At 50.5% G+C, this 26,664-nt stretch overlaps 2 protein-coding genes across 4 annotated transcripts; one reads left to right on the top strand and one right to left on the bottom strand.

Moving 5' to 3' along the window:
- The first annotated feature begins 13,274 nt into the window (after positions 1-13,274).
- On the top strand, positions 13,275-16,125 carry Nrl (neural retina leucine zipper). 3 transcript variants are annotated; one of them, XM_075949362.1, is made up of 3 exons: positions 13,275-13,806; positions 14,824-15,196; positions 15,858-16,125. In XM_075949362.1, exons 1-2 carry the CDS (start codon positions 13,348-13,350, stop codon positions 15,154-15,156), a joined length of 792 nt encoding a protein of 263 aa, XP_075805477.1. In that variant the 5' UTR covers positions 13,275-13,347; the 3' UTR covers positions 15,157-15,196; positions 15,858-16,125. The 3 variants fall into 3 exon arrangements, with proteins under 3 accessions (XP_075805477.1, XP_075805479.1, XP_075805478.1); XM_075949364.1 differs by lacking the exon at positions 13,275-13,806 and adding an exon at positions 14,444-14,503; XM_075949363.1 differs by lacking the exon at positions 13,275-13,806 and adding an exon at positions 14,623-14,707.
- A 2,232-nt stretch (positions 16,126-18,357) lies between these two features.
- Positions 18,358-25,795, bottom strand: Cpne6 (copine 6). The gene is made up of 17 exons (XM_075949027.1): positions 25,178-25,795; positions 23,738-23,929; positions 23,209-23,388; positions 22,720-22,794; positions 22,486-22,560; positions 22,247-22,330; positions 22,067-22,156; positions 21,625-21,729; positions 21,334-21,420; positions 20,779-20,838; positions 20,385-20,518; positions 20,253-20,307; positions 20,119-20,170; positions 19,638-19,771; positions 19,282-19,518; positions 18,685-18,859; positions 18,358-18,567 (listed from the first exon to the last, which is right to left on the bottom strand). The coding sequence occupies exons 2-16, from the start codon at positions 23,903-23,905 to the stop codon at positions 18,722-18,724; spliced, it is 1,674 nt and encodes a 557-aa protein (XP_075805142.1). The 5' UTR covers positions 23,906-23,929; positions 25,178-25,795; the 3' UTR covers positions 18,358-18,567; positions 18,685-18,721.
- Between the last annotated feature and the right edge of the window lie 869 nt (positions 25,796-26,664).

Here is a 26,664-nt window from a genome sequence, read left to right as displayed (position 1 = left end):
ATTGGTGTTTTTTATTTTAGCCATTCTGACAGGTTGGGGACAATCTTGATTTATCCCTTGGATGTCTCACAGATTGGTTAGTGTTGAGAATGGTTCCAACTTATCTGAGAAAGACACTAACCCCAAATCCACGTTAGATACTTGAAAAAGCAACAGTGGCTCTGGGCATGGTGGCACATATCTTTAACCCCAGCACTCTGTACGTAGAGGCAGGCGGATCTCTGTGAGTCGAAGCCAGCCTGGTCTACAGAATGAGTTCCAGGACAGCCAGGACTACACAGAGAAAACCTGTCTTGAAAAACTAAATGAGAGAGAGAGAGAGAGAGAGAGAGAGAGAGAGAGAGAGAGAGAGAAACAACAGACTTAATACTCAAGTTTCATATGGCATCTTCATTTTTCTTACACATACATTTCTATGATAAAATTTAATCTATAAATACTCATAGTTAGTGATTGATAATAAAGTGATGAGACTGGGATGATGGTAAAGTTCCAAGCAAACATGAGGAACTGAATTTGGATCCCCAGGACCCAGATAAAAAGCTGGGTTTGGTGGCAGACATCTTCAATCCAGTCCTGAGAGGCAGAGAGAGGAAGATCTCAGGTCCACTGACCAGTCAGTCTTGTTAATTTATGAACTCCAGGTACAGTGAGAGACCCTTTCTCAAAAATTAAGGTGGAGAGCAACAGAGGAAGATGCCTATGCTGACCCCTAGACTCCACATGTGAACACGTGGGTGCATGCACACACACACGTGCACACACACACACACACACGCACACACACACGCACACACACATGCACACACACACGCGCACACACACATGCACACACACACGCACATACACATGGACACACACACACTCACGCACACACTCACGCACACATTCACGCACACACACACACTCACGCACACACTCACGCACACACGTACACACACACGTTTAAAAAAGTGCTGGTCTATGTGTTCATGACTCTGATTTGGAGAGACAAAGACAGAGGCTCTCTGGAGCTCATTGTACAGTCAGTCGAGCTGAATTTGTGAGTTCCAGGTTCAGTGAGAGACCTTGTCTATAAGGCAAACAATAGAGCAAAACATCTAACATTGACCTCTGACCCCCACGTGTGCACATATGTGGGTATGTACCTGTATATACATGAGCATGTGCATATATACGCTACATACACCTACAGAGATAAACAGGTTAAAAAATAATGAAAGCGAGCCAGTCATAGTGGTGCGTGCCTTAGTTTCTAGCACTTGGGAGGCAGAGGCAGGCTGGTAGCTGCACGTTCTAGGTCAGGCTGATCTACAGAGTGAGTTCCAGGACAGCCAGGGCTATGTAGAGAGATCCTGTTTCAAGAAACAAACAAACAAACAGGGGCTGGAGAGATGGCTCAGCGGTTAAGAGCATTGCCTGCTCTTCCAGAGGTCCTGAGTTCAATTCCCAGCAACCACATGGTGGCTCACAACCATCTGTAATGAGATCTGGTGCCCTCTTCTGGCCTGCAGGCATACACACAGACAGAACATTGTATACATAATAAATAAATTAATTAAAAAAGAAACAAACCAACAAATAGAATACTAAGAGATTAATTATGACAGCATACTATGATGGACGTTGTGCATATATACAGTCTTTTTTCTTGAGTCAGGGTCTTGCTAGGCACCACTGGCTGGCCTGGAACTCACTATGTAGACAAGGCTGGTCTCAAGTTTACAGAGATCCGTCTGCCTCTGCCTTCCTAGTGCTGGGATTAAAGGCGTGCGCCACCCATGCCTGGCCTTAAGAGCCTCATTTTACCATTCTTTCTATGACGTGAGATGATCCAATGCCTACCCGATGAGAGAAAATATGACATAGGGTTAGGTTACCATTGATCTGATGATATGTCCGAAGGAAAATTGTTTGCCATTGCCATCACTCTTGAACTTCGTGGCAATTAGTAAGTAAAATAATGCCTGAATGAACACAAGCAATATGATACCAGCACAGCCTATCTGCTAACAACCACTCCAACCGACTTTTCACTGGAGGGTGCTGTGCAGCAGGGATGGCTCATTTCCTGGGTGGAACAGGGCAAGAAGGTCTGATATTTTATCACGGCACCAAGAATGGCATTCTTGTTAGCTACTTTTCCTATGGCTGTAAAAGAGCTGAAGTAAACAAGGTGGTGGGGGTGGGGCAGTACAGTGGCTCAGAGGTTTTCGTCCATCATGGCCAACCCTGTTGTCTCTGGGTCCTTAGAGAGAGGTCGCCATGGTGACAGGAGCACAGGAAAGGAAAGCTGCTCACCTCATAGGAAGCACAGAGTAAGAAAGCAAGAAGACAGGCACTATCAGGGCAAGATAGATCTCTGAGGACACAGCCCTAGTGACATACTTCTTCCAATGACGTTCCGTCTCCCACTTTTCACAACCTTCCAATAATGCTATCAGATTATGAGTCTGTCAAAGACAGCAATCTGTTGATTAGATCAGAACCTTCAGAATTCAATCATTCCTCAAAGCCTATCCGTCAATACACGGACCCAGGGGGACACTTCAAAGATGAACGATACATTATAAAGTTATGCATTTTCTGAGGATGGCTCACACCTGCAATCCTGGTACTCAGGAACCGCGGTGGAGAGATTACCGTAATTCGGAGGCCAGCCTGGGGTACGGAGTGAGACTCTGCCTCAAAAACAATTGCACAAACCATCCCCAAAACAAACTTAATATTTTGGAGCATGTTTGGCCACAGGTAGTTAAAATCAGGGCAGGTGAACCGGGCTAAAAAGGTCCTGCTGTGCCTCTTAAGCCCCGTGGCGAAGGGGAGCTGAAGATAAAGGGACCTGCTGTACATACGTAAACATGCTCCGAGAATACGTAAACATGCTCCAAGACCAAAGGGGGCCGTGCTGGCAAATGCAATGCCCCCTCCTGGGGCGTTGTGTCTAGTGACTGGTCCTTGGAAGAATACAGAAGCTCACCTCCTTCCCTCAATTCAAGCTAACTTTACAGGACCGTTGCAGCTCCTCAGCGCCTACGCCTATGGATTACATTGGTTGCAACGGCAACATAATTCAGTTTCCCCTCTCTCTAGCCCTTTCTCTCACTCCCCCTGAAAGTCTGTCCCACTAAGCTGTTTGTATCCATCCAAGTGGGGACAGGTAGATTAGAGGCTACCCGTTCATACGCAGAGTCCCTTGCAGTCAGACATAATGTGATCCAGCAGAGGGCGGGATGGTCCCGGATTAGTGTCCACCACCGGAAGCTGCCTCTCCACACACCACTGGACTTTGGTGTCGGCACCAGCTTTCAATATCTGCAAACTCTGCTCAGACGTGTCTGCGCTCCAGCTCCACCTTTGAGTCCGCTTTTGCACAAACAAAAGTTCAGAATAGATCTTTTCATGGACAAATGTGATCCCAGCCGTGTCACCAAGGACAAACCTGCAGCAGCTTCTCATTGCCCGTAAAGAAAGCCTACATCTTATCCTTGAAGTGGCCGGCCCTGCTCTACCTGTTCCTTCCTAGCTGTCGCCTTTTGCTCCCCTTCTTCACTTCCCTCTGGCTGGTCAGTCTTCGGTTTGACGATTCCGGCTACCTCCTTCCTACCTCAGAGCCTTTCATAGGTTCTCCCTGCCTCCTGGAATCTCCACCCTCTTCATGTTTTCAGGTTTGATTATTTGACCAGTCTTAGTTTAATGTGACTTCCTTAGGCAGCCTGGTCCTTATTTGGAAGCAGACTAAGGTAGAAAAGGTCAATTCTGAGACAATGATTTATTGATTCATTTAGTGATTTGCTTAAAGCGCTGCTTGGACAGCCTGGTGCATGACTTCACTCGCTCCCGGGAACAGAATGACCTGGAGAAACAGCTGAAAGCATGGGCCGTTGCCTGGAGCCATCTGCTGAATGCCAAGTGCGCTCCTGCAAAATCTTGCTTGTTTGACTACCCCACCTCGTGGTTTTCGAGTAGAAAATGAGAATACAAACTAGATCTGGTATCGAAGCCTTTCAAGAGCTTTGGTCCACCACTGACAGCTACTCTCTTCTATATTGGTGTTGGGATGCTTATTCCAGGAAGGTTCCCGCCACAGCACCTATTAGAGTACATCTTCATGGCGCCAGAGAGATGGCCCACCAAGCCAAGGCTCTGGCTGCTAAGACTTATCACCTTGGTTTAGCGGCTTGAACTTACAGAATAGGAGAGAACTGGTGCCTGCAATTTGCTCTTTTACCTCCACTCTCTTTCTTTCTCCAAATAAGCAAATCAATGAACAAATAAATATCACATCTTTATGAAATAAAGTCTCATAGCATCCTGCCCTTCTTTAGCACACTCATCTCAATTAAAAGGATTAGTTTGCACCTGTAGTCACAGCTGCTTTGGAGGCTGAGGCATGAGGATGGTTGATGTACAGAAGCCCCAGGTGAGTCCAGGTAATATAGTCAGATATCTGTCTGTTTCAAAATAAAAAATGTGTGTGTTTGTGTGTGTGTGTGTGTGTGTGTGTGTGAGAGAGAGAGAGAGAGAGAGAGAGAGAGAGAGAGAGAGAGAGAGAGAATTTTTTGCTTGTTTAGGCAGATAAACAACTGTATTTTATTGGTACATATTTTCATGAATGAACAAAAAATTTTCCATAGCTAAATGGAATGAGTCTTGAATGAAGTTAATGAACATACAGAGCCAAATCAGTTAAAGATACTAGAGTGGTCTTTGACTTTCTTCGCAACTACATTTTTTTTGCATGTAAAATGTTTTATTGTTCTTTAAAAGGGTTCAGGGTTTGGCTTTAAGTCAGGCTGCACACCTTTCAAAAGTCTGACATCTCTCACCATGCCAAACTGGCTTCCGCTAGCAATACTTCACTAAATCCAAAAGAAAAAAAATCTTTAATTTTTAGGAAAAAAAGAGTCCAGTTCTGAGAACAATTAACATTAATCTTAATTAAAACAAAATGAGGGCTGTTTTATGATGTTTTATACACCCTTCTCCTCACACAGAGCCAGGAATGTAATTCTGTCTCAGGCAGGAGCTGATGCTGACAGACACCTGCATGCACACACCCTCCCAGGAGCATTCGTGCTTGTGCACAAATGCACACGCCAAAGGTCTGAGCATGCCTAGTGGAAAAGGCTTTGCTGGTATTGATCAAAACCCCCGGAGTCACAGTCAATCTAAACTTAGAGGGCAAGATATTCTGATCTTGAGTCTATGTTAAAACAATCTATTGTCATGTTCTGAAATAAGAAAATTTTGGATTGTATCATCATTTTCTACTTTAAATTCTAGAAACAATGTCAAAAAAAACCCCACTAATTTTTATTTTCTGGAAGGCAGGAAGGATCCCATAGATATAAGTTGAGTTAAAAGCAGAACAATTCCAGCAACGGTAAAGAGGCAGCGCACAAAGCTGCCAGCATCTGAGGGACCAAATGAGATGCCGCCCATCCTACTGGCCTAGCCGATAGGAACAAGACAGGAAGTTTATGGCTCTGCATAATAAATTCCCACTGGGACAAGAGGATGCTAGGCCTGCACTCAGGGCGTGGGCAGAGGGCACTGTCAGTAAGGAACATTTAGGTGAAGAGTTGCCAGAGTCCCTGGAGATGCCTCGCCACTAGCAACCACATCTTAAAAATAAATTCTAAGGCTGTAAACAGTTAAATTTTTGGAAGTTTTCAAGTGAGCATAGATATTTTGTATGACAAAGATGGTCTTGTAAATTATAAGGCCAGAACTTATATATGACAGGAATGCACCCTTGATTGGAAATAAACAAACGGATATGAATTGTGTGTGGGAAGAGAATGTTTTTTTTTTAAAAATCTTTTTTGATAGCATGTTTGTGTGCAGTTCCCTCAGAGGTCAGAAGAGGGTGTTAAATCCCTGCAATGGGAGTTGCAGGTGATTGTGAGGGGTCATGTGGGTTCTGGAAATCCAACCTGGGTCCTCTGGAAGAGTAGCCAGTGCTCTTAACTGCTGAGCCATCTCTCCAGCCTGCTGTCTCTCTCTGTGTGTGTGTGTGTGTGTGTGTGTGTGTGTGTGTATTAGAAGCATCTCTGTGCCTGGGACAAGAGTACAAATAGTAGCTTGTGAGATTTGTGTTTAAATATGTAAAATGTATGATTCATCTGTGTGAGGTGATATGAGCCTTTAATCCCAGCTACTTGGGGGGGGGGTCAAACAAAGGCATCCAAAGTTTAAGGCTAGTCCAGGCAGCTTAGTGAGACTGCCCACCCCACCCCAAAAAGAATTCATGGACAGAGTACTTCCCTGTCATGCACTAAGGTCTTAGATTCAATCTCCAGTCCCTAGTACTTCCATCAAAAGAAGTATAAATAATTTAAGGTAATAAGTATTAAATCAAACATGTTCTTAATTTTTCTGCATTTACACATACATACTTCATAGTAGTCTAGAAAGACTTGCTCAGATTTGGTGTTTACATCGAGTCCTCAGGGCTCTGTCCAGAATGTGGTGATGTGGGGAAAGGCAGTTTTCAGATGAGGACCAGCCTCTCTTCCCACTTCAGACGCCATTTCGGTCTGTAAGGGACTATGTTCATACAAATATTCATCTCTGTCCACAGCCTCCTGAAAGTCACCCTTGGACTCAGGGTCTATCCATGGAAGGGTAAGCCCGGGAAAAAGGCTGACGTAAGTCTAAAACCAGGAATGAACTCTTTGGGTAGGAAATTTATGGATACCTGGAGTGTGATTCTGAGGAACCAGAGAAAGGTTGGATGTTTTACACCATGGGGTGGGTTCAGTCTTAGAAAGACCAGGACGGAGCTTCCAAATCAGAGAATACAGGTCAGAAGTTGCCCCTGCCTGGGACTAAAGCAGTGGTTCTCAACCTGTGAGCTGTGACCTCTTTGGGGGTCAAATAACCCTTTCACAGGGGTCACCTAATACTCCTGAAAAACACAGATATTTACATTATGATTCATAACAGTAGCAAAATTATAGTTATGAGGTAACAACGAAGGTAATTTTATGGCTGGGGGTCACCACTTCATGAGGAACTACATACAGTAAAGGGGTCGTGGCATCAGGAAGGCTGAGAACCACTGGATAAAGTTAGTGATGTGATTTCAGTTTCATCAGTCTCTAGGCTCCATGAAGGGCAGGCCTGCAGTAGCCTAGGTCACTGAGTATCTGTTATGCCTAGCAGAATAACTGGTGTCTAGCAAATATTTGTCAAATATGTATGGGGTATGCTGGGAGATCTTTGGGCTTATTAGGAGGAAGGGAAGAGAAGCGAAGAGAACTAGAGGTGATCTCAGGAGTGGCAGTGTGCATACCTGTAACGCCAGCACTCCAGAAGGTGATGCAGAGGGCTGTGACCTTGAGTAAGCCTGGGCTACATAGCAAAGTCAAAATCAAAAGTAGGGGTGAGAACTGATCTTTCAGGATTCTAATATTAATGTGCAGAGCAGAGGAGGCGGGGGTGAGTGACATCCTAGAATGTTGTCTCTGTGTTATCCCTCCCTCCCTCCCTCCCTTCCTCCCTCCCTCCCACCCTCCCTCTGTCACTCCCTCCGTCCCTCCCTCCCTTCCTTCTCTTTTTTCTCTTCCTTCTTTCCTTCCTTCCCTCCCTCCCTCCCTCCCTCCTTCCTTCCTTCCTTCCTTCCTTCCTTCCTTCCTTCCTTCCTTCCTTTCTTTTGTTCTTCCTCTTCTCCTCCCCTTGCCTACTGTAGTTCAAGTTGGCCTTGAACTCACGACGCTCCTGTCTGGATTTCCCCAGTTCTGTGTTTACAGGCATGTGTAACCTAACTCGCCTCCATTTTTATTTATTTATTTTTTATTTTTTGTAATAAGTGTTGGGGATTGAATGCACTCTACCACCGAGCACAGAGAACTCGTCTTCTTCATCCCTGGTCCTCTTTTTTCACATGTCCAGGAGTCTTTTAGGGTCATTATCTACTTCCTATCTTCCAAGTCTTCCCTGGTATGCTTGGGCTGTTCTCTGCCTCCCGGGTTTCCACTAGTGAGCACGGTGCTTCTCTGAGCCTGGCCATCACATCCCAACACCTTTGCCCAGGGAGGGTCTGAAGCTGGAGGGGCTCAGCTTGCCTGAGCTTGTTTGGCCTGACTCCCTTCGCCCCTCAGCAGCTTAGCCCTCCTACGTCTTCTCTGAGTCCTCCTGTAAACAAGAGGATCAGGAGAGAGCTGACAGCTGCCTGGTGGGAGCAAGTGTCTGGCTAGCTCAGGGCAGGCATGAAAAGGGTCTGCACTCGATGCTGCCAATCCCTTTTCCTTTAGGGAAATTCTGGGCGCTCTTTGCGGCTGTCCAATGCACAGCCACATTCCACGGGCATGTACGTGGGCTTCCTTGCTTTCATCATTCCTATTCCTATTGTGTGGTTGATTCTGGGCTGTAAACTTCCTGTTTTTTTCCTGAGAAAACAAGCAACAGGTGCAGGTGAAGAGTGGCAATCCTACTTGCACAATGACAACAGACTGCACATAATAGAGACCCAAGCGTGGGGAAGTCATGACAGATGACCTGGGTCTCTAGTCTATGTGGAGAAAACTTGGATTTCCAATGTCCTCCAAGGTTGGGCCTGGTGACACGTGTCTTTATACCCTGCACCGGGGAAGCAGAGGCAGGTGGATCTCTGTGAGATCAAGGCCAGCTGGGTCCACAAAGCAAGTTCCAGGACAGTCAGGGCTGTTAACACAGAGAAACTCAATCTTTAAAAACAAACAAACAAACAAACCCCCAAAAGTCCTCCAAAGGCACATGAGTTCAAAACTTGTCACTATTGGATGGTGGTGAAAATTTCAAGCAGTGGGGCCTCATGGGAAGTCTTCTGGCCATGGGGTATATCTGTGAGGAAAACAGGGCCCTAGCCCCTTTCTCTTTCGCAGGAGTAGCTTTAAGGTGTGTCATGCTCACTCTAGACAATAAATAGTGGGGCCAAGTGCTCACAGATTGGAATCTCTATGGCAGCAAAACAATCCCCTCCCCTGCTTTGTGTAACAGTCCTTGCTGTCCTGGAACTCACTCTGTAGATCAGGCTGGCCTCCAACTCACAGAGATCCTCCTGCCTCTGCCTCCTCCAGAGTACTGGGATCAACGGCGTGTGCCCCCACCACCCCAGCACAAACCCCTTTCCAATTAAAGTATATTACTTTAGGTATTTATTGGAGCAACTGTCTGTTTGTGTGTGTGTGTGTGTGACAAGCCTAAAAAAATGAAAGGAGGAGAGATTTCCGTGGGCCAATGGTTTCAGTTTCAGTGGATGGTTACTATTGCTTTGGTCCAAAATCTAACATCATGGTGGAGAAATCTAATAACATCATGATGGAGAATATTGGTGAAGCCAATGGGGGGGGTGAGGAGAAAGAGGGAGGGAGGGAGAAGATACACGAGTGAACTAAGGAAAAGATATATCATTCATATCATTCACAGGCATATTTCTTCCATCTAGGTCCCACCTCCCAGCCGATTGTGTGTGAACTCCTCAACTGATAAACTCATTGAGAAGTTTAACACCCTCATCTGAATGCTTCTCAGTTATGCCCTTCTCTGGAAACAAGCCTTCAACACAGGGGCCTTTGGGGGTATTTATATCCAAGCAGTGATAGAAAACTGATGTAGTACGGGTAAACACACACACACACACACACACACACACACACACACACGGGGGGGTGGGGAGAAGATGGGTTGAATGTAGACATCTGTAGACCAGTGGTTCTTAAACGTTAGTGTGTGTCAGAATTGCTGGAAGGCTTATTAAATCACCGATGTCTATATTTTACTACAGAGTTTCTGATTCTGTGAGTTTGAGGTAAAGCCAGAGAACTGGTTTCTTCAAGTCCCCAAGAGATGCTGTTATTGCTGATCTGAGGACCACACTTTGGGAGCCATAGTCTTAAGTAATCTGCATCTCCTAGCTCTTTGGTAACACCTAAGACTGGGACTAGGTTAATTGTTATAAATGAAGACTCTTGGGACTGACAGAGCCAAGACCTTACTCTGCACTGGGAAAGAAGATCTATTAACTAACTTTCTGGGTGTCCTCAGAATGTGGGGGAATACCCTTTAATATCTAGAGTTTATTCTAGTACAGACCCTATTTAAACAGCTTCAGGCAGGTTTAAACATCTCCTTGGCTAAGTCTTAGTATCCCTGCTCCAGCTCCCACTGGGGGATGATAGCCCTAAGAGGTGTTAGGAGATTAGACTGAAAATGTAGGTCACATCCCAGCCGTCTGGGAATCATAATGAGCGAGCAAGGAGGAGAGGGGGGACTGAGACCCACACAGGGAAAAGGTGAGAGGAAGCAGAGGGCTCCTGAGGGTCGTTAGTTACAGAAGCATACTTGATGAACATGTTGTGATTAGATTTCAGCCCTTCTTGGTGACCTGAGAAAAGACAAGGAGTCCGGCCCCGTTTTTTTGCTGTCCCTTCTCTCAAGCTCGTCTTAGGGTCGGGTTGTTCAGAGCAGGATTCTTCGTGGAGAAAGTTGCTTATCGTTCTAATACAGTGTCTCTAAGAGGTATAAGGTTAGCCAGGGTGAAGGTGGGCGGGGGCTGGAATGAGAGGATGCTTGAAAAGAGGAAGCAGGACCCAGCAAGCCAGCCGAGAATGGGCAGGGATGGTGTATCGGTCCCACAGACGTCGACAGGAGGTGCGGAGTCCTAAAAGATGGAGTTTGCCTGGACTCTGACCAGTCCTAGGCTGACTGACCGGAGGTTATGTCATATGCACGGTGGTACGCACATATATGTGCAGCCACCAATAAGAAGCTTTCTTGGGGGCAGATGCCCCTTTTCCTTTTTTTTTGAGAACTGATGGTACCTGTCCTTCTCTGTCCTCAGCATCCCTGCCCCAGGACAATGAGATATGCAAATAAGCTCTTTATCTCATTGGCTGAGGCTCCAAGGCTACAGATGATCTCAAAGAACTAGCTCTTTAAGAGTGTCCTTTGGGCTCTGTACCCATAGCCCCCTTGTTCTGAAGACAGGGGCGCCAGACCCTGCTCTATGGAGCCTCTAGTCTCTGGCAAAGCAGTGCCTTTCTGATTCTGACACCAACTACGTCATCTCTGCCCTTCCTAAAGTGAGTATGTCTGGTGGCCTGGTGCTGGACCTGCCCCCTAGAGCTCCTTCTCTGACCCCTGCAGCTGCTCTCCGTCCTATCTTACGTTCTCACTCTCTGTACCCTGCCCCATTCCTGTTCTGGCTGCTGCCATCTCAGAAAGAGAAGCAACTTTCCCTGCTTAGTGTTTAATGTCTGCTGTCTCTCTGGACACCCCAACCAGTGTCGTGCCATCTTCTTTTTGCCAAAGGCTAGCTCCTTCTAGCACCCCTGTTCTCTCATGGTTGAGTGGTTCTGCAGAGGACAGCTCTCCCCTGGAAAGGAAGAGAAGCCTTGTCTCCTTGTCCACCTTTCTGCTCAGTGTGGAATCTGAGATGTAGCTGAAGAAAAGAGGGAGTCGAGGCAGCTAGAGCCCAAGCCTGGGAGATAAGACTCTGAGCACTTCCGCTTCTGGGCCTAGGGAATTGGGGGCTGAACTAGAGCTGGGACATCCATGCTGGGACGTGTGAACTAGTGAGGTAAACTAGCTAGAGGTGAACACGGGAGAGTTCCTTAGTGTTGGAGATTTGGCACACTCTGTTGAACCGCGTTTGCTCAAGGACTTCTTGGGTTAATATACTTTCATGCTCGTGAATCTGCAAGAGATGGGGCTAAGAGGTAGCCTTCCCTAAAATTACCTGTGTATAAACCTCTTCTAGGGCATGTCTCAGAATTAGTGTTCCACAGAACAGTCTTCAGGGAAGTTTTCAAAGTCTAATTACCTACAGGTCAGAAAGCGAAGGCAATCTGCTCAAACTCACATTAACGTAGCGGGTTTCGAAATCAAAGAAGATCTGCCCTCCTGGGTTCTCTTAGAAGGGATTGGCCTTGAGGAGAGAAGAGTGGCCACTTGGTCCAGATCTTTCTAGAACCTTTTCCCCATAGAAAGCCTCTTAGAGAAGAAGAGGTTTGTCTGTTGACCCATAGAACAGATGTGTAAATAGACCCATAGAACAGATATGTAAAGTGATACTATCCTGAAGGCTTTCAGAGATAAAGATAATAGCACAATGTTCTTAGGCCCTAAAATCCACAGCCTAGTGTGACACACACACACACACACACACACAGCCACACCCAGAGAGACACATACACACACAGCCACACCCAGAGAGACACATACACACACAGCCACACCCAGAGAGACACATACACACACAGCCACACCCAGAGAGACACATACACACATAGCCACACCCAGAGAGACACATACACACACAGCCTCACCCAGAGAGACACATACACACACAGCCACACCCAGAGAGACACATACACACAGCCACACCCAGAGAGACACATACACACACAGCCACACCCAGAGAGACACATACACACACAGCCACACCCAGAGAGACACATACACACACAGCCACACCCAGAGAGACACATACACACACAGCCACACCCAGAGAGACACATACACACATAGCCACACCCAGAGAGACACATACACACACAGCCTCACCCAGAGAGACACATACACACACAGCCACACCCAGAGAGACACATACACACACAGCCACACCCAGACACACACACACACAGCCACACCCAGAGAGACACATACACACACAGCCACACCCAGAGAGACACATACACACACAGCCACACCCAGAGAGACACATACACACACAGCCACACCCAGAGAGACACATACACACACAGCCACACCCAGAGAGACACATACACACATAGCCACACCCAGAGAGACACATACACACACAGCCTCACCCAGAGAGACACATACACACACAGCCACACCCAGAGAGACACATACACACATAGCCACACCCAGAGAGACACATACACACACAGCCACACCCAGAGACACACACACACACACATACACACACACACATACACACACACACACAGCCACACCCAGACACACACACACACACACACACACACACACACACACACACACACACACATTAATTAAGCCCACTTTTAATTGACTGTAAATGGAACTGTGCCTCTGGAGATGACAGAGCTCCTCAGCATGCCCCAGTACTGGGGTGCCGCCACGGAGCCCTGGAGCACCGCCATGCTGCTGTTGTTTCTCACGGATGCCAGAGGCACAAAGGGGTGAGAGGCTGTGCTGACCATTTTGTCCTTCAGGTCTCCAGTTTCTTGTTGCCTGACAGGAGCCGCCTGGAAGCTGTTGTGCAGGGAAGATGGGCTGGCTGCATCACTACTCTGGAGTCCCTAGTGCTCTAGTTTCAGGGCACTTGGGTCTGGGGGAAGGAGGTATAGAGAGATGGATGGCAGACACCCCTCAAACTGTTCGAACCTTTCCTTTTCCTTGCAGGAACACCTCTCTCAGCTCACTCCCAGAATGGCCCTTCCCCCGAGTCCCCTGGCTATGGAATATGTTAATGACTTTGACTTGATGAAGTTTGAAATAAAGCGGGAACCCCCAGAGGGCCGACCTGGACTCCCCACAGCCTCACTGGGCTCCACCCCTTACAGCTCTGTGCCTCCTTCACCCACCTTCAGTGAGCCGGGCTTGGTGGGCAGCAGTGAGGGCCCCAGGCCAGGCCTGGAGGAGCTGTATTGGTTGGCCACTCTGCAGCAGCAGCTGGGGGCTGATGAAGTGCTGGGTCTGAGTCCTGATGAGGCTATGGAGCTGCTTCAGAACCAGGGCCCAGTCCCTGTAGAAGGGCCCCAGGGCTACTATTCAGGGAGCCCAGGAGAGACAGGAGCCCAGCATGCCCAGGTAAGTGACCAACAGGTTGGTCTGAGGGGAGAAAGAAGTAGGGAAGGAGGCAATCAAGAGAGGGAGAATTCCTGGAGTGGGTTGTGGACTGGAAAGAGACAGAGGAAGGTCCTTGAGAAAACTACATCGATTTTTCAAAATGGAAGGGAATGGTTGGATTATGGGGTACAGAGAGAAGATAAGGAAGAAGCCACAAGGTCCCAGTAGTCTGGAGTCAGACTCAGGCAGATTTCTGTGAGTTAGGAGCCAGCTTGGTTCAATAAATGTGTTCCAGGTTAGCTACACTACACAGAGAGACCCCGTCAAAACACAAAACAAAACAAAACAAAAGATTAGAAGGGGCCTCAAAGGGAAAAGGGATTAGAGTTTAAGAGCGTGGTGGGGGATGAGCGATTATGTAGAAACAAATAGATAAACGATGTGTGGAATCTAGCTGGGTAAAGGCTGTGGTTGAAGTTAGCTTTTTCATGGCTCCGTGTCCCCCCCCCCCCCCCCCCCCCAGCGCCTAACCTTCTCAGAAAGGATTGGGACTCATCCTATTAATTATAGACACAGATGGGGGTGTTGAGGGCATTAGGATCTAATCCAAATCCTTGAGGGTCACCGGGCTGTGCAGTTCAGGACAGGGAAACGTGTCGTCTGTGGCAAGGGCAGAGTCTGGGCGCGGGTCTCCCAGGACATTGCGGACAGTTGAAGGGTACGACCGGAGGCGCGATTGGCTCGCCAGAGTGCGGGGGGCGGAGCTCACACTGCGACACTTGGAGGGGCCACAAGGCGGTGTGTGTGTGTGTGTGTGTGTGTGTGTGTGTGTGTGTGTGTACGCGCGTGCGCGCGCGTGTAACCCTGGAGTCCAGGACGTGTCGGAACTTGGGGTGGGGTCTATAGGAAGAGCGAGCATGCAGTAGGTAAAAGTGCATGCTCCCTGGAATCCCAAGGATTCCCTAACTGGTGTGGGGACTCGAGTGTCTAGCCGGGTGGGACCTGCACCGATCTGGTCCCTGCACTCTTCCTCCTCAGCTGCCCGAGAGATTTTCGGACGCGGCGCTGGTCTCGATGTCTGTGCGCGAGCTGAACCGGCAGCTGCGGGGCTGCGGGCGCGACGAGGCTCTGCGGCTGAAGCAGAGGCGCCGCACGCTCAAGAACCGCGGCTACGCTCAGGCCTGTCGCTCCAAGCGGCTGCAGCAGCGGCGCGGGCTGGAGGCCGAGCGTGCCCGCTTGGCCGCCCAGCTGGACGCACTGCGGGCCGAGGTGACCCGACTCGCTCGCGAGCGCGACCTCTACAAGGCCCGCTGTGACCGACTGACCTCCAGCGGCCCTGGGTCCAACGACCACGCTCACCTCTTCCTCTGAGCCTCTAGGGCAGGGGGTGTGGTGGTTTGGAGGTGTCTGGGTAGGTGGCACTATACAGAGTATACCACTCACTAAATCGCTACCTGAGGTCCTGTGTGTCGATACAAATGTTCCCAAACTACTGATCCTCGTGGCATGCCTGAGCTTAGATGCTCGCCCTTTCCTGGAGATGAGACCCCTTCCCTTTTGCTGGCCACGACTTTTCACGATTAGGGCACTGAATTCTGCAGGGGCTAGTGTGCATACTGAGGGTGAAGGTGTGGAGGGTGGGTGGGTGGCGTGCTCAATAGGAGGAGAGGGAGGGGTGCAGCGCCCTCCTTCAGTCTAGCTTTTAATTCAAGGTTTTCAACCTGTAATGCACTGATGCTGTAATTAACAAGGAAGCTGCATTTTAACTGATGCTCGGTACTCCCCTTTTGAGGACTACTGAATTTTCAAGATTTCAGTTTCTTCAAACAGAGTAGTAGATCAACTCAAGATGATTTTTTCCTGCTCAAGCCAGTGACCTTTAGAATCCAAAGTGGCAGAGTAAACACCCTGGTTGGGAGCCTGGAGACCTGGGCAGTGGTCTCAATTGTGTCACAGGCTGTAGGTCTGTTACCTTAAGCAAAGCAGTTGCCATCGGATGTCAGTTACTTCATCTAACTTTCATTTGGATTGGATGGCTTCTGACACTGTTTTAGTTTTGGCATCTTCCACAGTGAGCAAGTCTAAATGGTCTCCCGAAGAGGCTCCAAGATAACAGGACCAGAAGGACATCCTGTTCAGCCTCCAGGCTATAGCTCAGGTGCTAGATACACAGCATGGCTTCTCTGGAAACTGTCATTTGTACCGGCTCTCTGTGGCTCCCTCTAGGCTGCCTCGGCCTTCCAACTGCAGAGGGTGCTCCTGCTACCTCTTGCCTCTCAGAGCTGAAGTGTGACCTCACAGGATAACCAGGAGCCGAGAAAGGGTGGCTTTTATGAATTAAACCTGAAGCCCAGGAAAACTAATGTTGTTGGTTAAAAGTTCTTGCAACTTAAAAAGAGTCAATTCTCCATCATGTGCTTCAGCTACCGGCCTGTGTGTCTGCTGGGAGGAGGGAGACAGATAGTGAGGTGGGAGGGTCTGGGGGAGTCTGTTGTATCTCAGTGGTAGATTGCTTGTCTCATTTGTGCAGAGAGAGACCCTTTGCGGAGTTGAGCAGTGTACTCCTCTCAGTTCTAGAGTGTGGACGACAGTGGTTTGGAGGGGGTGGGGAGTGGTCCAGATGGAGCCTCGCCCACCACCAACCACCACCGCAACCAAAGTCCTGGAGCAGCAGTGGCCCTAGCTAGGCCCGTCTGTGGCTGTCCTCCAGGTCTCACAGTTGCCATGGCAACCCAGCCCTCCAGTTCAGCAACATATGGGGAGGGCCTTTGGGCAGAGCAGAGGCTTTGAGCTGGGAGTGTCCACCTCATCAGCCACTGTCATCTGTCTTCCAAGGGGCATAATAAGTGGGAGAAGCAGTCCTGTGTGGGGGACGTGGCTCCCATATGTCCTTCTTCCTTTCTGCCCCCACTACCCACCCCCTGACCAGCTGTCTCTTCTCTTCCCATCACATTTCTTGTTCGCACCGTCCCCTCCTCTAGCCTAGCTCATCCTTCGGCTATGACTGAAAGCGCAGTCCTTGCCAGCAGACCCCTGCTCATTCATTTCCCTTGCCTGCCCTTTGGCCAGCGGCCTTCCTCTTTAGCTTGGGTTCCTCCCTATGAGAACTCTGAGCATCTTCCTCTTCAACATCCATTGTTGCAGGGAGAGGCTGGGGCAGAGGGAGCTCACCTAGGATCTCAATTCTTCTTCCTTTACACTGTGTTCCTTTTTTCTTTTTTTAACTATGTAGCCCAGGCTAGCCTCAAACTCATAATCCTTTTTCCTTCCTTCTTTCCTTCCTTCCTTCCTTCCTTCCTTCCTTCCTTCCTTCCTTCCTTCCTTTCTTCCTTTTTTGAGACAGGGTCCCACAGTGCAGCCCTAGCTGGCCTGGAACCCACTTTGTAGATCAACTAAGACTTGCCTGCTTCACCTGGTGTGCTGGGTGCTGGGATTAAAGGTGTGCGCCACCATCCCTGGCTGTGCTGGGATTAAAGGTGTGCGCCACCACCCCTGGCTGTGCTGGGATTAAAGGTGTGCACCACCACCCCTGGCTGTGCTGGGATTAAAGGTGTGCGCCACCACCCCTGGCTGTGCTGGGATTAAAGGTGTGCGCCACCACCCCTGGCTGTGCTGGGATTAAAGGTGTGCACCACCACCCCTGGCTGTGCCCTCACTTTCCGAGTGCTAGGGTTGCAGGCAGGTGGCACATCTCCTACCTTTCCCTTACTCTGAATTTCATTTGTGTCCTCTTCCGTCCTCTGGAGCTTCAGTACAGGCCATTGGCTCTCTTGCAACCCCTCCTTATTTGTACGGCACACAAGGGCAGAGACACTGTCCTCAGACGCTTGTGCCCATAAACCAGCAGGCATCTACGAGGTCTCAAGGTAGCATGTCTAGACCCTGTGGCTAGCTGAGGTACAGTAGTGATGATATGTGTGGGTGTTGTGGCTAGGCAGCTCCAGTTCTGGCTCTTCTGACCCTGAAGCGTTAAAAATCAAGCCTTACTCGCCTCCTCTGATAGATGGAGACATAGCGCTCTGGCTTGCTATCACAATACCCATTGAAAGGAGCCAATGTGATGTGTTAAAGAACAATACGGGCTGTGCTTGCCATGTTAGCAGTAAGAGTACCCAACTGGACTTCCCCAATGTGTGGTGCAAGGAGCACGCATGGGAAACCAGGCCTTGCAGGCCTCAGTGTCCTCTTTGTGCTCCGCACTATTAGCAGACCTGCTGCGCCCCCTCACCGCTCCACCATCCCTCCAGGGCCTGCCCTGCAGCTGTGTGGGGGCTGGGGCTCAGCCCCTGGGGTACTCAGCGGGGCCTCTCTGGAGACAGATCTAAGAAAGCATCAGCCTGCCCTCTTGACAGCCCCTCATTACCCTCCCCCATCTCCTACAATTAACGCCCATGGTGCTTAGACCCCCTGGGCTTGGGAGGTGAGAATAGGGGCTCCTTAGATCCCACTGGCACACAGTTGGGGGTTGCAGAGACAACAGCATGCTTGGGGAGCTCTGGCTCAGATTTGGAAGGAGATTGGGCCCCCTTTTCTATGGTATATGTGGGAGTGATGGACTCTCTAACGAGCATCTGAGGCTGGAATACTGGGGTAGATCCCTTTATTAACACCCATAAAGCCACAATCACTGAAGGAAGTTATTGAGGGTCCACAGAGTTGAGGGGTATGGGGCTTGAAGAGATGGCAGCAGGGTCCACCACTCACTTCCAAGACTCACAGGGCACCACTGGTCCAGGAGGCAGAGACACTGGTCACCAGAGTCACAAGGGTCAGCACAGGCACCTGAGAGGCGCAGGATAGTCAAAAGCATTATGCCAGCCACAGCAGCCAAGATGGGTCATTCAGAGGTGCCTCTTCAGACCCATTTTGCATCCTCCCTTTTGATCCCCAAGAACTTACTGAAGGAATGAGGGGGTGTTGGCTTGTGGAGAGGCAATCACGGGCTGGGACTGGGGCTCACAGCCGGCGTGGAGGGTCTGGGAGCTCCTGGACTGATCCCTTGGCTGGCATAGTACTCTACCACCTGCCGTGGTACCTCTGCCAGGACACACTTAGCCAGGGCAGAGGGAGCAGCCTGCGGAGGGAAGGAGATTGGTTAGGGGCCGGAGAGTGGGAGCAGCTGAGTCAAATGAGCGACTGGTGGGGCTTCAGAGTGGCGTGCTGGATGCTAATGATCTTCAAAGGACATCAAGAGGACGAGAAAGACTGATTTGGGCCAGGTGGTGGCGGCGCATGCCATTAATCCCAGCATTTGGGAGGCAGAGACAGGCAGACCTCTGTAGGTTTGAGTTGAAGCCAGCCTGGTCTACAGAATGAGTTCCAGGACAGCAAGGACTGTTACACAGAGAAACCCTGTCTTGAAAAACAACAAAACTAAAACTAAACAACAAAAAAAGGAAAAAGAAAAAAAAAGAAAAGTAAAATAGAAAGACAGATTTGGGGGGCATGAATTGCTGAGAAGCCCTTTCTCACTGGAGGAGAGTACCAAATACTCACATCCTTGAAGTCCCTGAAGGGCACAAACTGGACGATGTCACGGGCTGCAGGTACCCCTTTTGGGCAACGCAGGGGACCATCATCTCCATCCAGCAGCCTCATGTCAGAGAAGTCAGCATTGCCCACACCCACAATAATGATAGACATGGGCAGGCGGGAGGCTCGCACAATGGCCGCTCGGGTCTCGGCCATGTCACTCACCACACCGTCAGTGAGCACCAGCAGTACCGAGTACTTCTGGGGGTGAGCAGAAGGGAAATACGGCTTGATTCTGTAGGAAAGGGCTCCGATGCTCTTTCCAAACGCAGGTCCTGACCCTGCAGGGCAGCACCTGCTTATCTGTTTTGCTTCCTCACCGTGGCTTGGCCAGTGCTCTGCTCCCGCTGGGCTGGCTCAGCCACGCGGTTGATGATGGGGGCCACGTTGGTAGGACCATAGAGCTGGATCTGAGGCAAGCAACGGCGGTAGGAGGCGATAACCCCTGAGATCTCTGTAGGCAAAGAAAAGAGGTGAAGCTGGCAGAGTCAGTAGGGGCCCCAGGCACAGCAGAGTGGCTCCCAGCTCCTCACTAAGCAGAGAGAGAGAGAGAGAGAGAGAGAGAGAGAGAGAGAGAGAGAGAGAGAGAGAGAGAGAGAGAGAGAGTCAGATGGTCCTTGGGGCCAGGAGAGGTAGGTGGGCGTGATGCCGGGTCAAAGCCCTCTTCCCAAATGAAGACAGGCTTTGGATGGGAGGAAGGGATGGGTCTGGGAGCTGAGTGTGCAGGGGTAGAGTCTGTGGTCCTGAGGAGGTCACAAGCATCTGTAGTGGCGCAGGGTGATGTAACTTCCCCCAGCTTACCTTCACATTCAGGATTTTCTGGGTCAAAGTTAATGGCAAAGTCATGGGACACCTGTAAGAGTGAGGCAAGGCAGTGAAGGAGCATCTCCTTTCTGTCTCCCCTGCCATCTTCCTGTCTCTTGTACCCAGCCTACCTCAAAGTTTGGGGGAATTCGAGCTCCAAAGCCGAAAGCTGGGAACCGCTTATCACTGTAGAGAGGAGAAAGCTGTGAAGGTCCTGGGCAAGGCCTCCCTTCCTGATCCACACCTTGCCCCCTTCCTGTTACCTGTCATAGTCCTGGCAGATGCCTCCCACTGTGCGCAGGGCCTGCAGGTAGTGATTGGGCTGTCGGGGGCTGAGGCAGTGCAGGGATTGGCTGCTCCTTGGGTCCCCATTGGAGGCAGTGAAGTCGATGGCCACCTGGGGGAAGGTGGGGAAGGGTCATGCTGCAGCCATGAGAACCAACAGACAGGCTAGGCCAGAGTTAGAATGTGTAAGAGAACCAGGGTGAATCTAGGGGGGCCCACGGGCAGCCTCATAGCTGAGTGGGGTGTTGGATGCAAGGTACACCAGATGCCCAGTTATTAAGGGCAGGGAGACTCTGGCTTCCTTCGTTTGCATGGATTTGGGCCCTCCCTTTTTCTTATGCCATCCCTCTGCCACCCGGGGTGGGGGCTTACTGTGAAGCTGATCTGGCAGCCACCCATGATGTAATCCAGGAAAGTGTGCACTTTTTCCACCTGGCAGAGGGGCAGGGATAATGAGGTAGGTGAGAGGGTCCTTTTGGGTGGAAGCTTTGGCAAGGCTTCATGGGGAAAGTGGGGCGGGGGTGGGGGACTAGGGTTTTAAAGGTTGCAGCTGAGGATGGGGATGGGACAAAGGTTCCCAGTTCTCAGAGCAAGTCTTTAAAGCAAGGGAGGGACAGACAGACAGACAGACAGACAAACAGACAGACACAGAACAAATACATAAATGCAAGTAATAAATGGTTGGAGAGAAGGCTCCATAGGTAAAGGTACTTGTTACCCAGCTTGAAGACCTGGGTTTGATCCCCAGGACAGACATGGTGCAAAGGGTGGGGGGGCTGACTCCCAAAAGTTGTTCTTTGCCCTCCACATGGGCTCAGTGGTACCGATGTGTCCACACAAGCACACTCCCAATAAATAAATGGAAAGTTTTTTAAAATTAAGAAGGAAGGAAGGGCATGGGTGCTTGAGTTGTGAACTGTGACTTACTGTGCACTGAGCCAGAACAACCATCCCCGAGCTCTTGTAGTTCTTCTTCTTGTCCCGGTATTTGGGGTTGATACAATCCCACTGCATCTAGACCCACCCCACACCGCAAAGTCAGACGTCCATCAAGTAGACCTTCTGGCCCTTTCCTGCAGATGCTTCCAAGGCAAGACACTCATGACCCTGTCCTTGTGCCAAGCCTGGGCATTTTCCACCCTCTCTGTCTGCAGTCACCTACAGCCATGTGGTCAGCAACCAACCCCCTTCAAGATTTTCCCATGGGGTCTTTGGCACCTCTTGCCCAGGGTTTGCTGTTCCTTCCTGCATTTCCTGGAATGTGCTGGTGAACTCGCCGATGAAGTCATGCTTCCCACTGGAGTCATAATCATACACCAGGAACTGAGGGAAGAGGGAAGAAGCAGTTTAGGGGCGCTCTGTAGTGGCCCCAAAGGTTCCTGACTTAAGGTAGTAGGGGCCTCACAGTGTCTAGGCCCAAACAGAGGTCCTCAACCAAGCAGAAGCCACCTGCTAAAAGTCATTCTTTAGCTCAATTTCTGGCAGGGAGTTTGGCCTCAGATAAAGGCACTTCTGTGGGAAGCTGAACTCTGAGCTGTGAGCTGTTATTTATCCGGCAGAGACACGCTGCGGTGCTTATCATAGGAGGGAGAGGGAGGAGGTTTGCAGTATCTTGGGGAGGGTCTCGGACAGCAGACTGGGTGCTCCAAGGGGGCTTTACCTTGAGAGGCCGATGGATGTCACAACTGCACAGAGAATGCAAGGACAGACGGAATGGCTCCCAGCTGGGGTTCAGGTTGTTTTTTACCACCTTGGAGAGGCAGGAGGGATCTTGTCACTTCCTGTATGAATGTCTTTACCAAAATCTGCCCACCTCCATCCCATAGCCCTGTGCACCCACCTCAGTCCTCCAGACCAGCTGGTCACTCTGGTCTCCATTGGTCTTATAGATCTCCATGAAAGGGTCAGACTTGCTGAACAGATCCTGGAGGTGCAGGGGAAAGAGTTCATGAAGTCTACAAGGAGGGTGGGGAGGGAGTAACGCTGAGAAGAGAATTGGCTCGGGACCCTGGAATCTGTCTAGTGGGATGCCCGTGGCTCTCTAATGGGGCATGGATGCCTGCACTCCGGGGTTCCAACCTTGTTGTCCAGCTTGTGGGCTCTGAAGGTGAGTTGCACGTAGTCGTTGGTACCTGATACCTCTTCGGCTACGATCTGTAAAAGGGGACACGGTATTAAGGATTTTCTCCCCACCAGAAGGGCTGCCATATAGGCTTCCCATAAATGAAGGTGGCTGTAAGCCCAGTGTCACAGTGGATGTCTATATGGGGACATTGGCCTTGGCCCAGTGGTGAGCACAGTGGCTTTGCCTACCGTGATTGTAGACTTGCCCGCAGTCTTCCCATTCTTCAGCAGTAATGGTTTAGTGACCTTGGTTTGTGAGACAATCTAAAGACAGAGGTGGAGGGGGAGCCTGGCTGTAAGGCATGCATCTGCCCTGGACAAGGGTGTGAGGGCGGGAAAGAAATGCCCACAGAGTGTCCAGGATGTTGACCCTTTGATTGGACTAGTGTGGATTCAGTTTCTACAGCAGCCTAAAGAGAGGTGCTGGGAGGGGAGAGTGTAGTTTAGCCATGGGTTCAATCCCCAGCACCAAATACAACAACAACAACAGTAACAATAACAAAAGGAGCACTATGAGAATAACCTGCCACCCCCCCCCCACCAGATGGAAGAAGTACATTAAAGAATATTGTCCAAGGGTGCACATGCTTCAGAACTAGCTTCGGAGTTCCTTTCTCTTAGTGTGGCTTCCAGAGGCAGAAGCTGATGGTGAGGTAGGGACTGAACTGGGGTGCAGACCTGGCCCAAGGTGCACTCTGTAGAGCCAAGGAAGGTGTCACTGCTGGGGCTGGTGGCTCCATCCTCTGCATCAAACACATGGAATTGCAAAGGCTGCTTCTCTTCAAAAAAGTATTCAAGGGCCAGCACCCGGGAGAAGACGGGACTTGAACAGGAGCGGAGCACTTCTGTACGCTCCACCTGTAGCGGGAGGGATAGGACCCTCTGGGAACCAAGGCCACTTGTGCCTTCCCTGTGCTTCCCTGGCCACGTGGACTTGCCTTGGTCCTTTTGTCCCTGTCAACCAGCTCCTGTCTTTCTTAGCTGACTTCTGAATTTGGGGTACTGCTGGACTACTAGACCTCAGCCCTTTGGGGGGCTCTGTAAGTCTCTGGCCTAAAAGTTTGGGTTTGTAATGATGGCACACTTACATTCAAGGTTATCCACAAGGCTAGAGAAGGTCCTTTGGAATCCTCACATCTCCCATGAGGCTCCCATTGCCCACTCACCCTCCCTCCTTCTTGGGTTTAACAAGGTTAGCTGCCCGCACCTCTACCCACTGCTCATCGGAGAACAGCTTGAGCAGCACACAGGGATGCGGCTTGGTGAGTGTGTCTCGATCCAGGAGGCCGTGGCAGGACACCCGCAGCTCCACTCGCGAGGCCCCCAGGGTCATGGCTGGGGGCTCAGGCACCCATGCCATCTCAGGGTCCGACATGACCGTGTGGACGGAACAGACAGCCTGGACATGGAGAGGAGGAGTTTGTCTCTTGGGGGTCCTGGACCTATCCGTTGCTCTTCTTCCTGAGGTCCTGGGGTCCTAAGGGCAGCCCACTTCCCCTGCCCTCTGCTTGACTTCCCTGAAGCTCTGAACAGCAAAGATGAGGAGTCCAGAGCCCTGTGCCTCTGTCACTCTGCCAGCCTAGGTGTCATGGATGGGGCTGGAACAGACTGGAGGGCTGGGATAGAAGTGGGTTCCTGGCAGTCTTGGCTCCTAGGCCATCGATTGATTTATGCCTCCTGCTGTCTCAGCACCTTCGGCTGTTTCCCGACTGGTGGATGAGCCAGTGCAGCACTCAGTCTTGGCACTAGGGAACCAAAGTGGGGCAAGGGGGTGGGGCAAGGGGGTGGGGAGGTCCCTGGAGGTCTGAAGAGGATGGGCCTTAGGGAAGAAGTCTGCCGTGGACAGGAACCAGATTATCAGTGGAAGCAGTTTGTGCCCAACAGTACCCACTGTCTTAGCGCCCCCCGACTCATTGTATGGGTGGCTGATGGAAAAGGAGGGGTGGTGGGCTTGGGGAGTGAGAGTCAGGACTGGGGCTCTGCCGTGAGCTCCCCAGGCGCTTGATGAGCCTGCAGTCTTCCCCCCTCCCTGTTCTCACACTTCTTGGCAACACAGGCACCGTCTCTTAGCGACAGGGTTTTGGGGGCGCCATGGCCCCCACCATGCTGCCCGTGGGATGCATGCGCACCACCCTCCCCCGGCAGAGTCACCAAGCCTCAGTCAGCAGCAAACGGGGGTCTGCTGACCCGAGTTCATGGCTGGTCCATCCCATCTATCTGTGCCTGTCCAGATCTCAGGGTGAAGTTCTCAGATCCATGCCATTGCTTCCTGAGTGAGTGTCCACTGGTGTGCCCGAGTGCCCCACCCTCTGTCTGTCCCCCTCTGTCCTGTGTCCATCTCCAGGAGGGTGTGACAGTCTTGTAGCTCTGTCAGAACAGGGACCAGTCCCTGGCTGGATACCAGCTTCCCGATGACATATCTTTCTAGATACCGGAGGGAGGGTCTGGGCTTGGGGTGCTTTCTGTCTTCCAGCCACAAGTCTCTCAGTTAATGTGGCTGTCTTAAGGTAGGCAGGGGCATGTGGTGGAGAGGGGACCAGCTAGGGCTGGCTGGTGACTTCTCTGACAGCTGCAGGAGATGTTGTTGTGGAGACGGAGCCGGGGAAGGGACGGCTCAGCCTGGATTAGGGAGGAAGGGTGGGCTCACCTGGGCTCTTAGTTGGGGTCTCTTCTCTCCAGCTCTCCAGCCCTGCCCCTGACTTCCTTGCTGCTCCAGCCGCTGGCTCCGGCTCCGGCTCCGGCTCTGCTGCTATTTATGGGGCCTGGATGGGGAGGAGGGGGGCCGCAGCACCAGCTCCCCCCCTGCACAGACTGATTGGGAGGGAGAAGAGGGGAGGGGCAGGGACAGTGCTTGGGAGGGAGCCACAGAACTAGGGAAGGAGGGCGGGCTGGGGGCAGACCCAAGGCAGGACCCCCACAGACACAGTGACACACATCTCCTTCACATCACACCCACACCCAGCATCACAGAGACACACACACATTGCAGGGGGACATGCACACACAGCCACACAGAGGAAGGATGGCGACACATGCACCCACGACTCACACATAGCTTGACACGCACAGGCGCCAGCACATAAATTCACAGTGACACCATGACAGTTCTGTCCCAGTGATGCACCGTGGGAAGCACACTCTCATAGCACGTTCACACAGCATCATACTTGTTAAGGATATTTGTAGCTACACATAAAAGAACCCTGGGCTGTACTTGTGACATACACACAGACACCTACTCTCACCAACCTGGATACAACAGAATGTTGATATCCGCATGCTCCTTAAAAACCACATGCCCCACACTGAACCTCAGGGAAAACATCCAGTCCCCGAGTTACCCTTTCTTAGGGAAAGACAGAATGTGCACATGATTGCATTGGACAGGTTTTCATTCTTTCAGTCTTGGAGGGCAGGGTCGCACACGGAGTGCATTTACTGAAAGACTGACTTCCAAGGCATGTTCCTAGGGCCACAATGTACGTTATGGTCACATCCTTATGGGAGGGGCTGGGCCAGGTACAAAGCATAAGGCAACAGAAGTAGTCATTCTCCGTGAGGTCAGGGGAAGTGAGCAGTTTCTGGGCTGCTATTAGCCGTGTGGGGAGACATTTGGGCGTGGCGATTGGAGGAGCACTCAGCCGCGTTCACAGGGACACCTTCAATCTCTGTTCCCTAAGCTGCTCATTTATTAAGGTAGAAACCATTTATGAACTACCTCCCGAGTGCTGGAGACTGTGCCAGGCACTGGGGCTAGTCAGGTAGTTAAGACGTAGCTCCTGTTCCCAAGCAGGCAGATGGATATGAGATAGAGGGACCTACACAGACATGTTAGGATGATATGAGATGCAGTTAAGTATGACACACACAATTATGCTCCGGGCGAAAAGGAGGCATAATGAGGGAAGGAAGTTCAATCTGGGTGAGTGGGGGAAGGCTTCCAGAAGGTGCTGGAGGCAGTTCTGATTTTCAAAATCATATTTGTCAGGACGCACCAGAAATCGTTAACGTATTGTATTTTCTTTTCATGTCATAGAGACCTGTTCACTATAAGCTACTCTATTGTTGAGATTTTTGATTATTAAGAGTGTCCACAGGTGGGGATGGAGAGAGGGTTCAGTAGTTCTTTAACAC

This window comes from Microtus pennsylvanicus, chromosome 15, assembly GCF_037038515.1.
Source record: "Microtus pennsylvanicus isolate mMicPen1 chromosome 15, mMicPen1.hap1, whole genome shotgun sequence".
Lineage (NCBI taxonomy): Eukaryota > Metazoa > Chordata > Mammalia > Rodentia > Cricetidae > Microtus > Microtus pennsylvanicus.
This window is presented reverse-complemented; position numbering and strand designations above follow the sequence as displayed.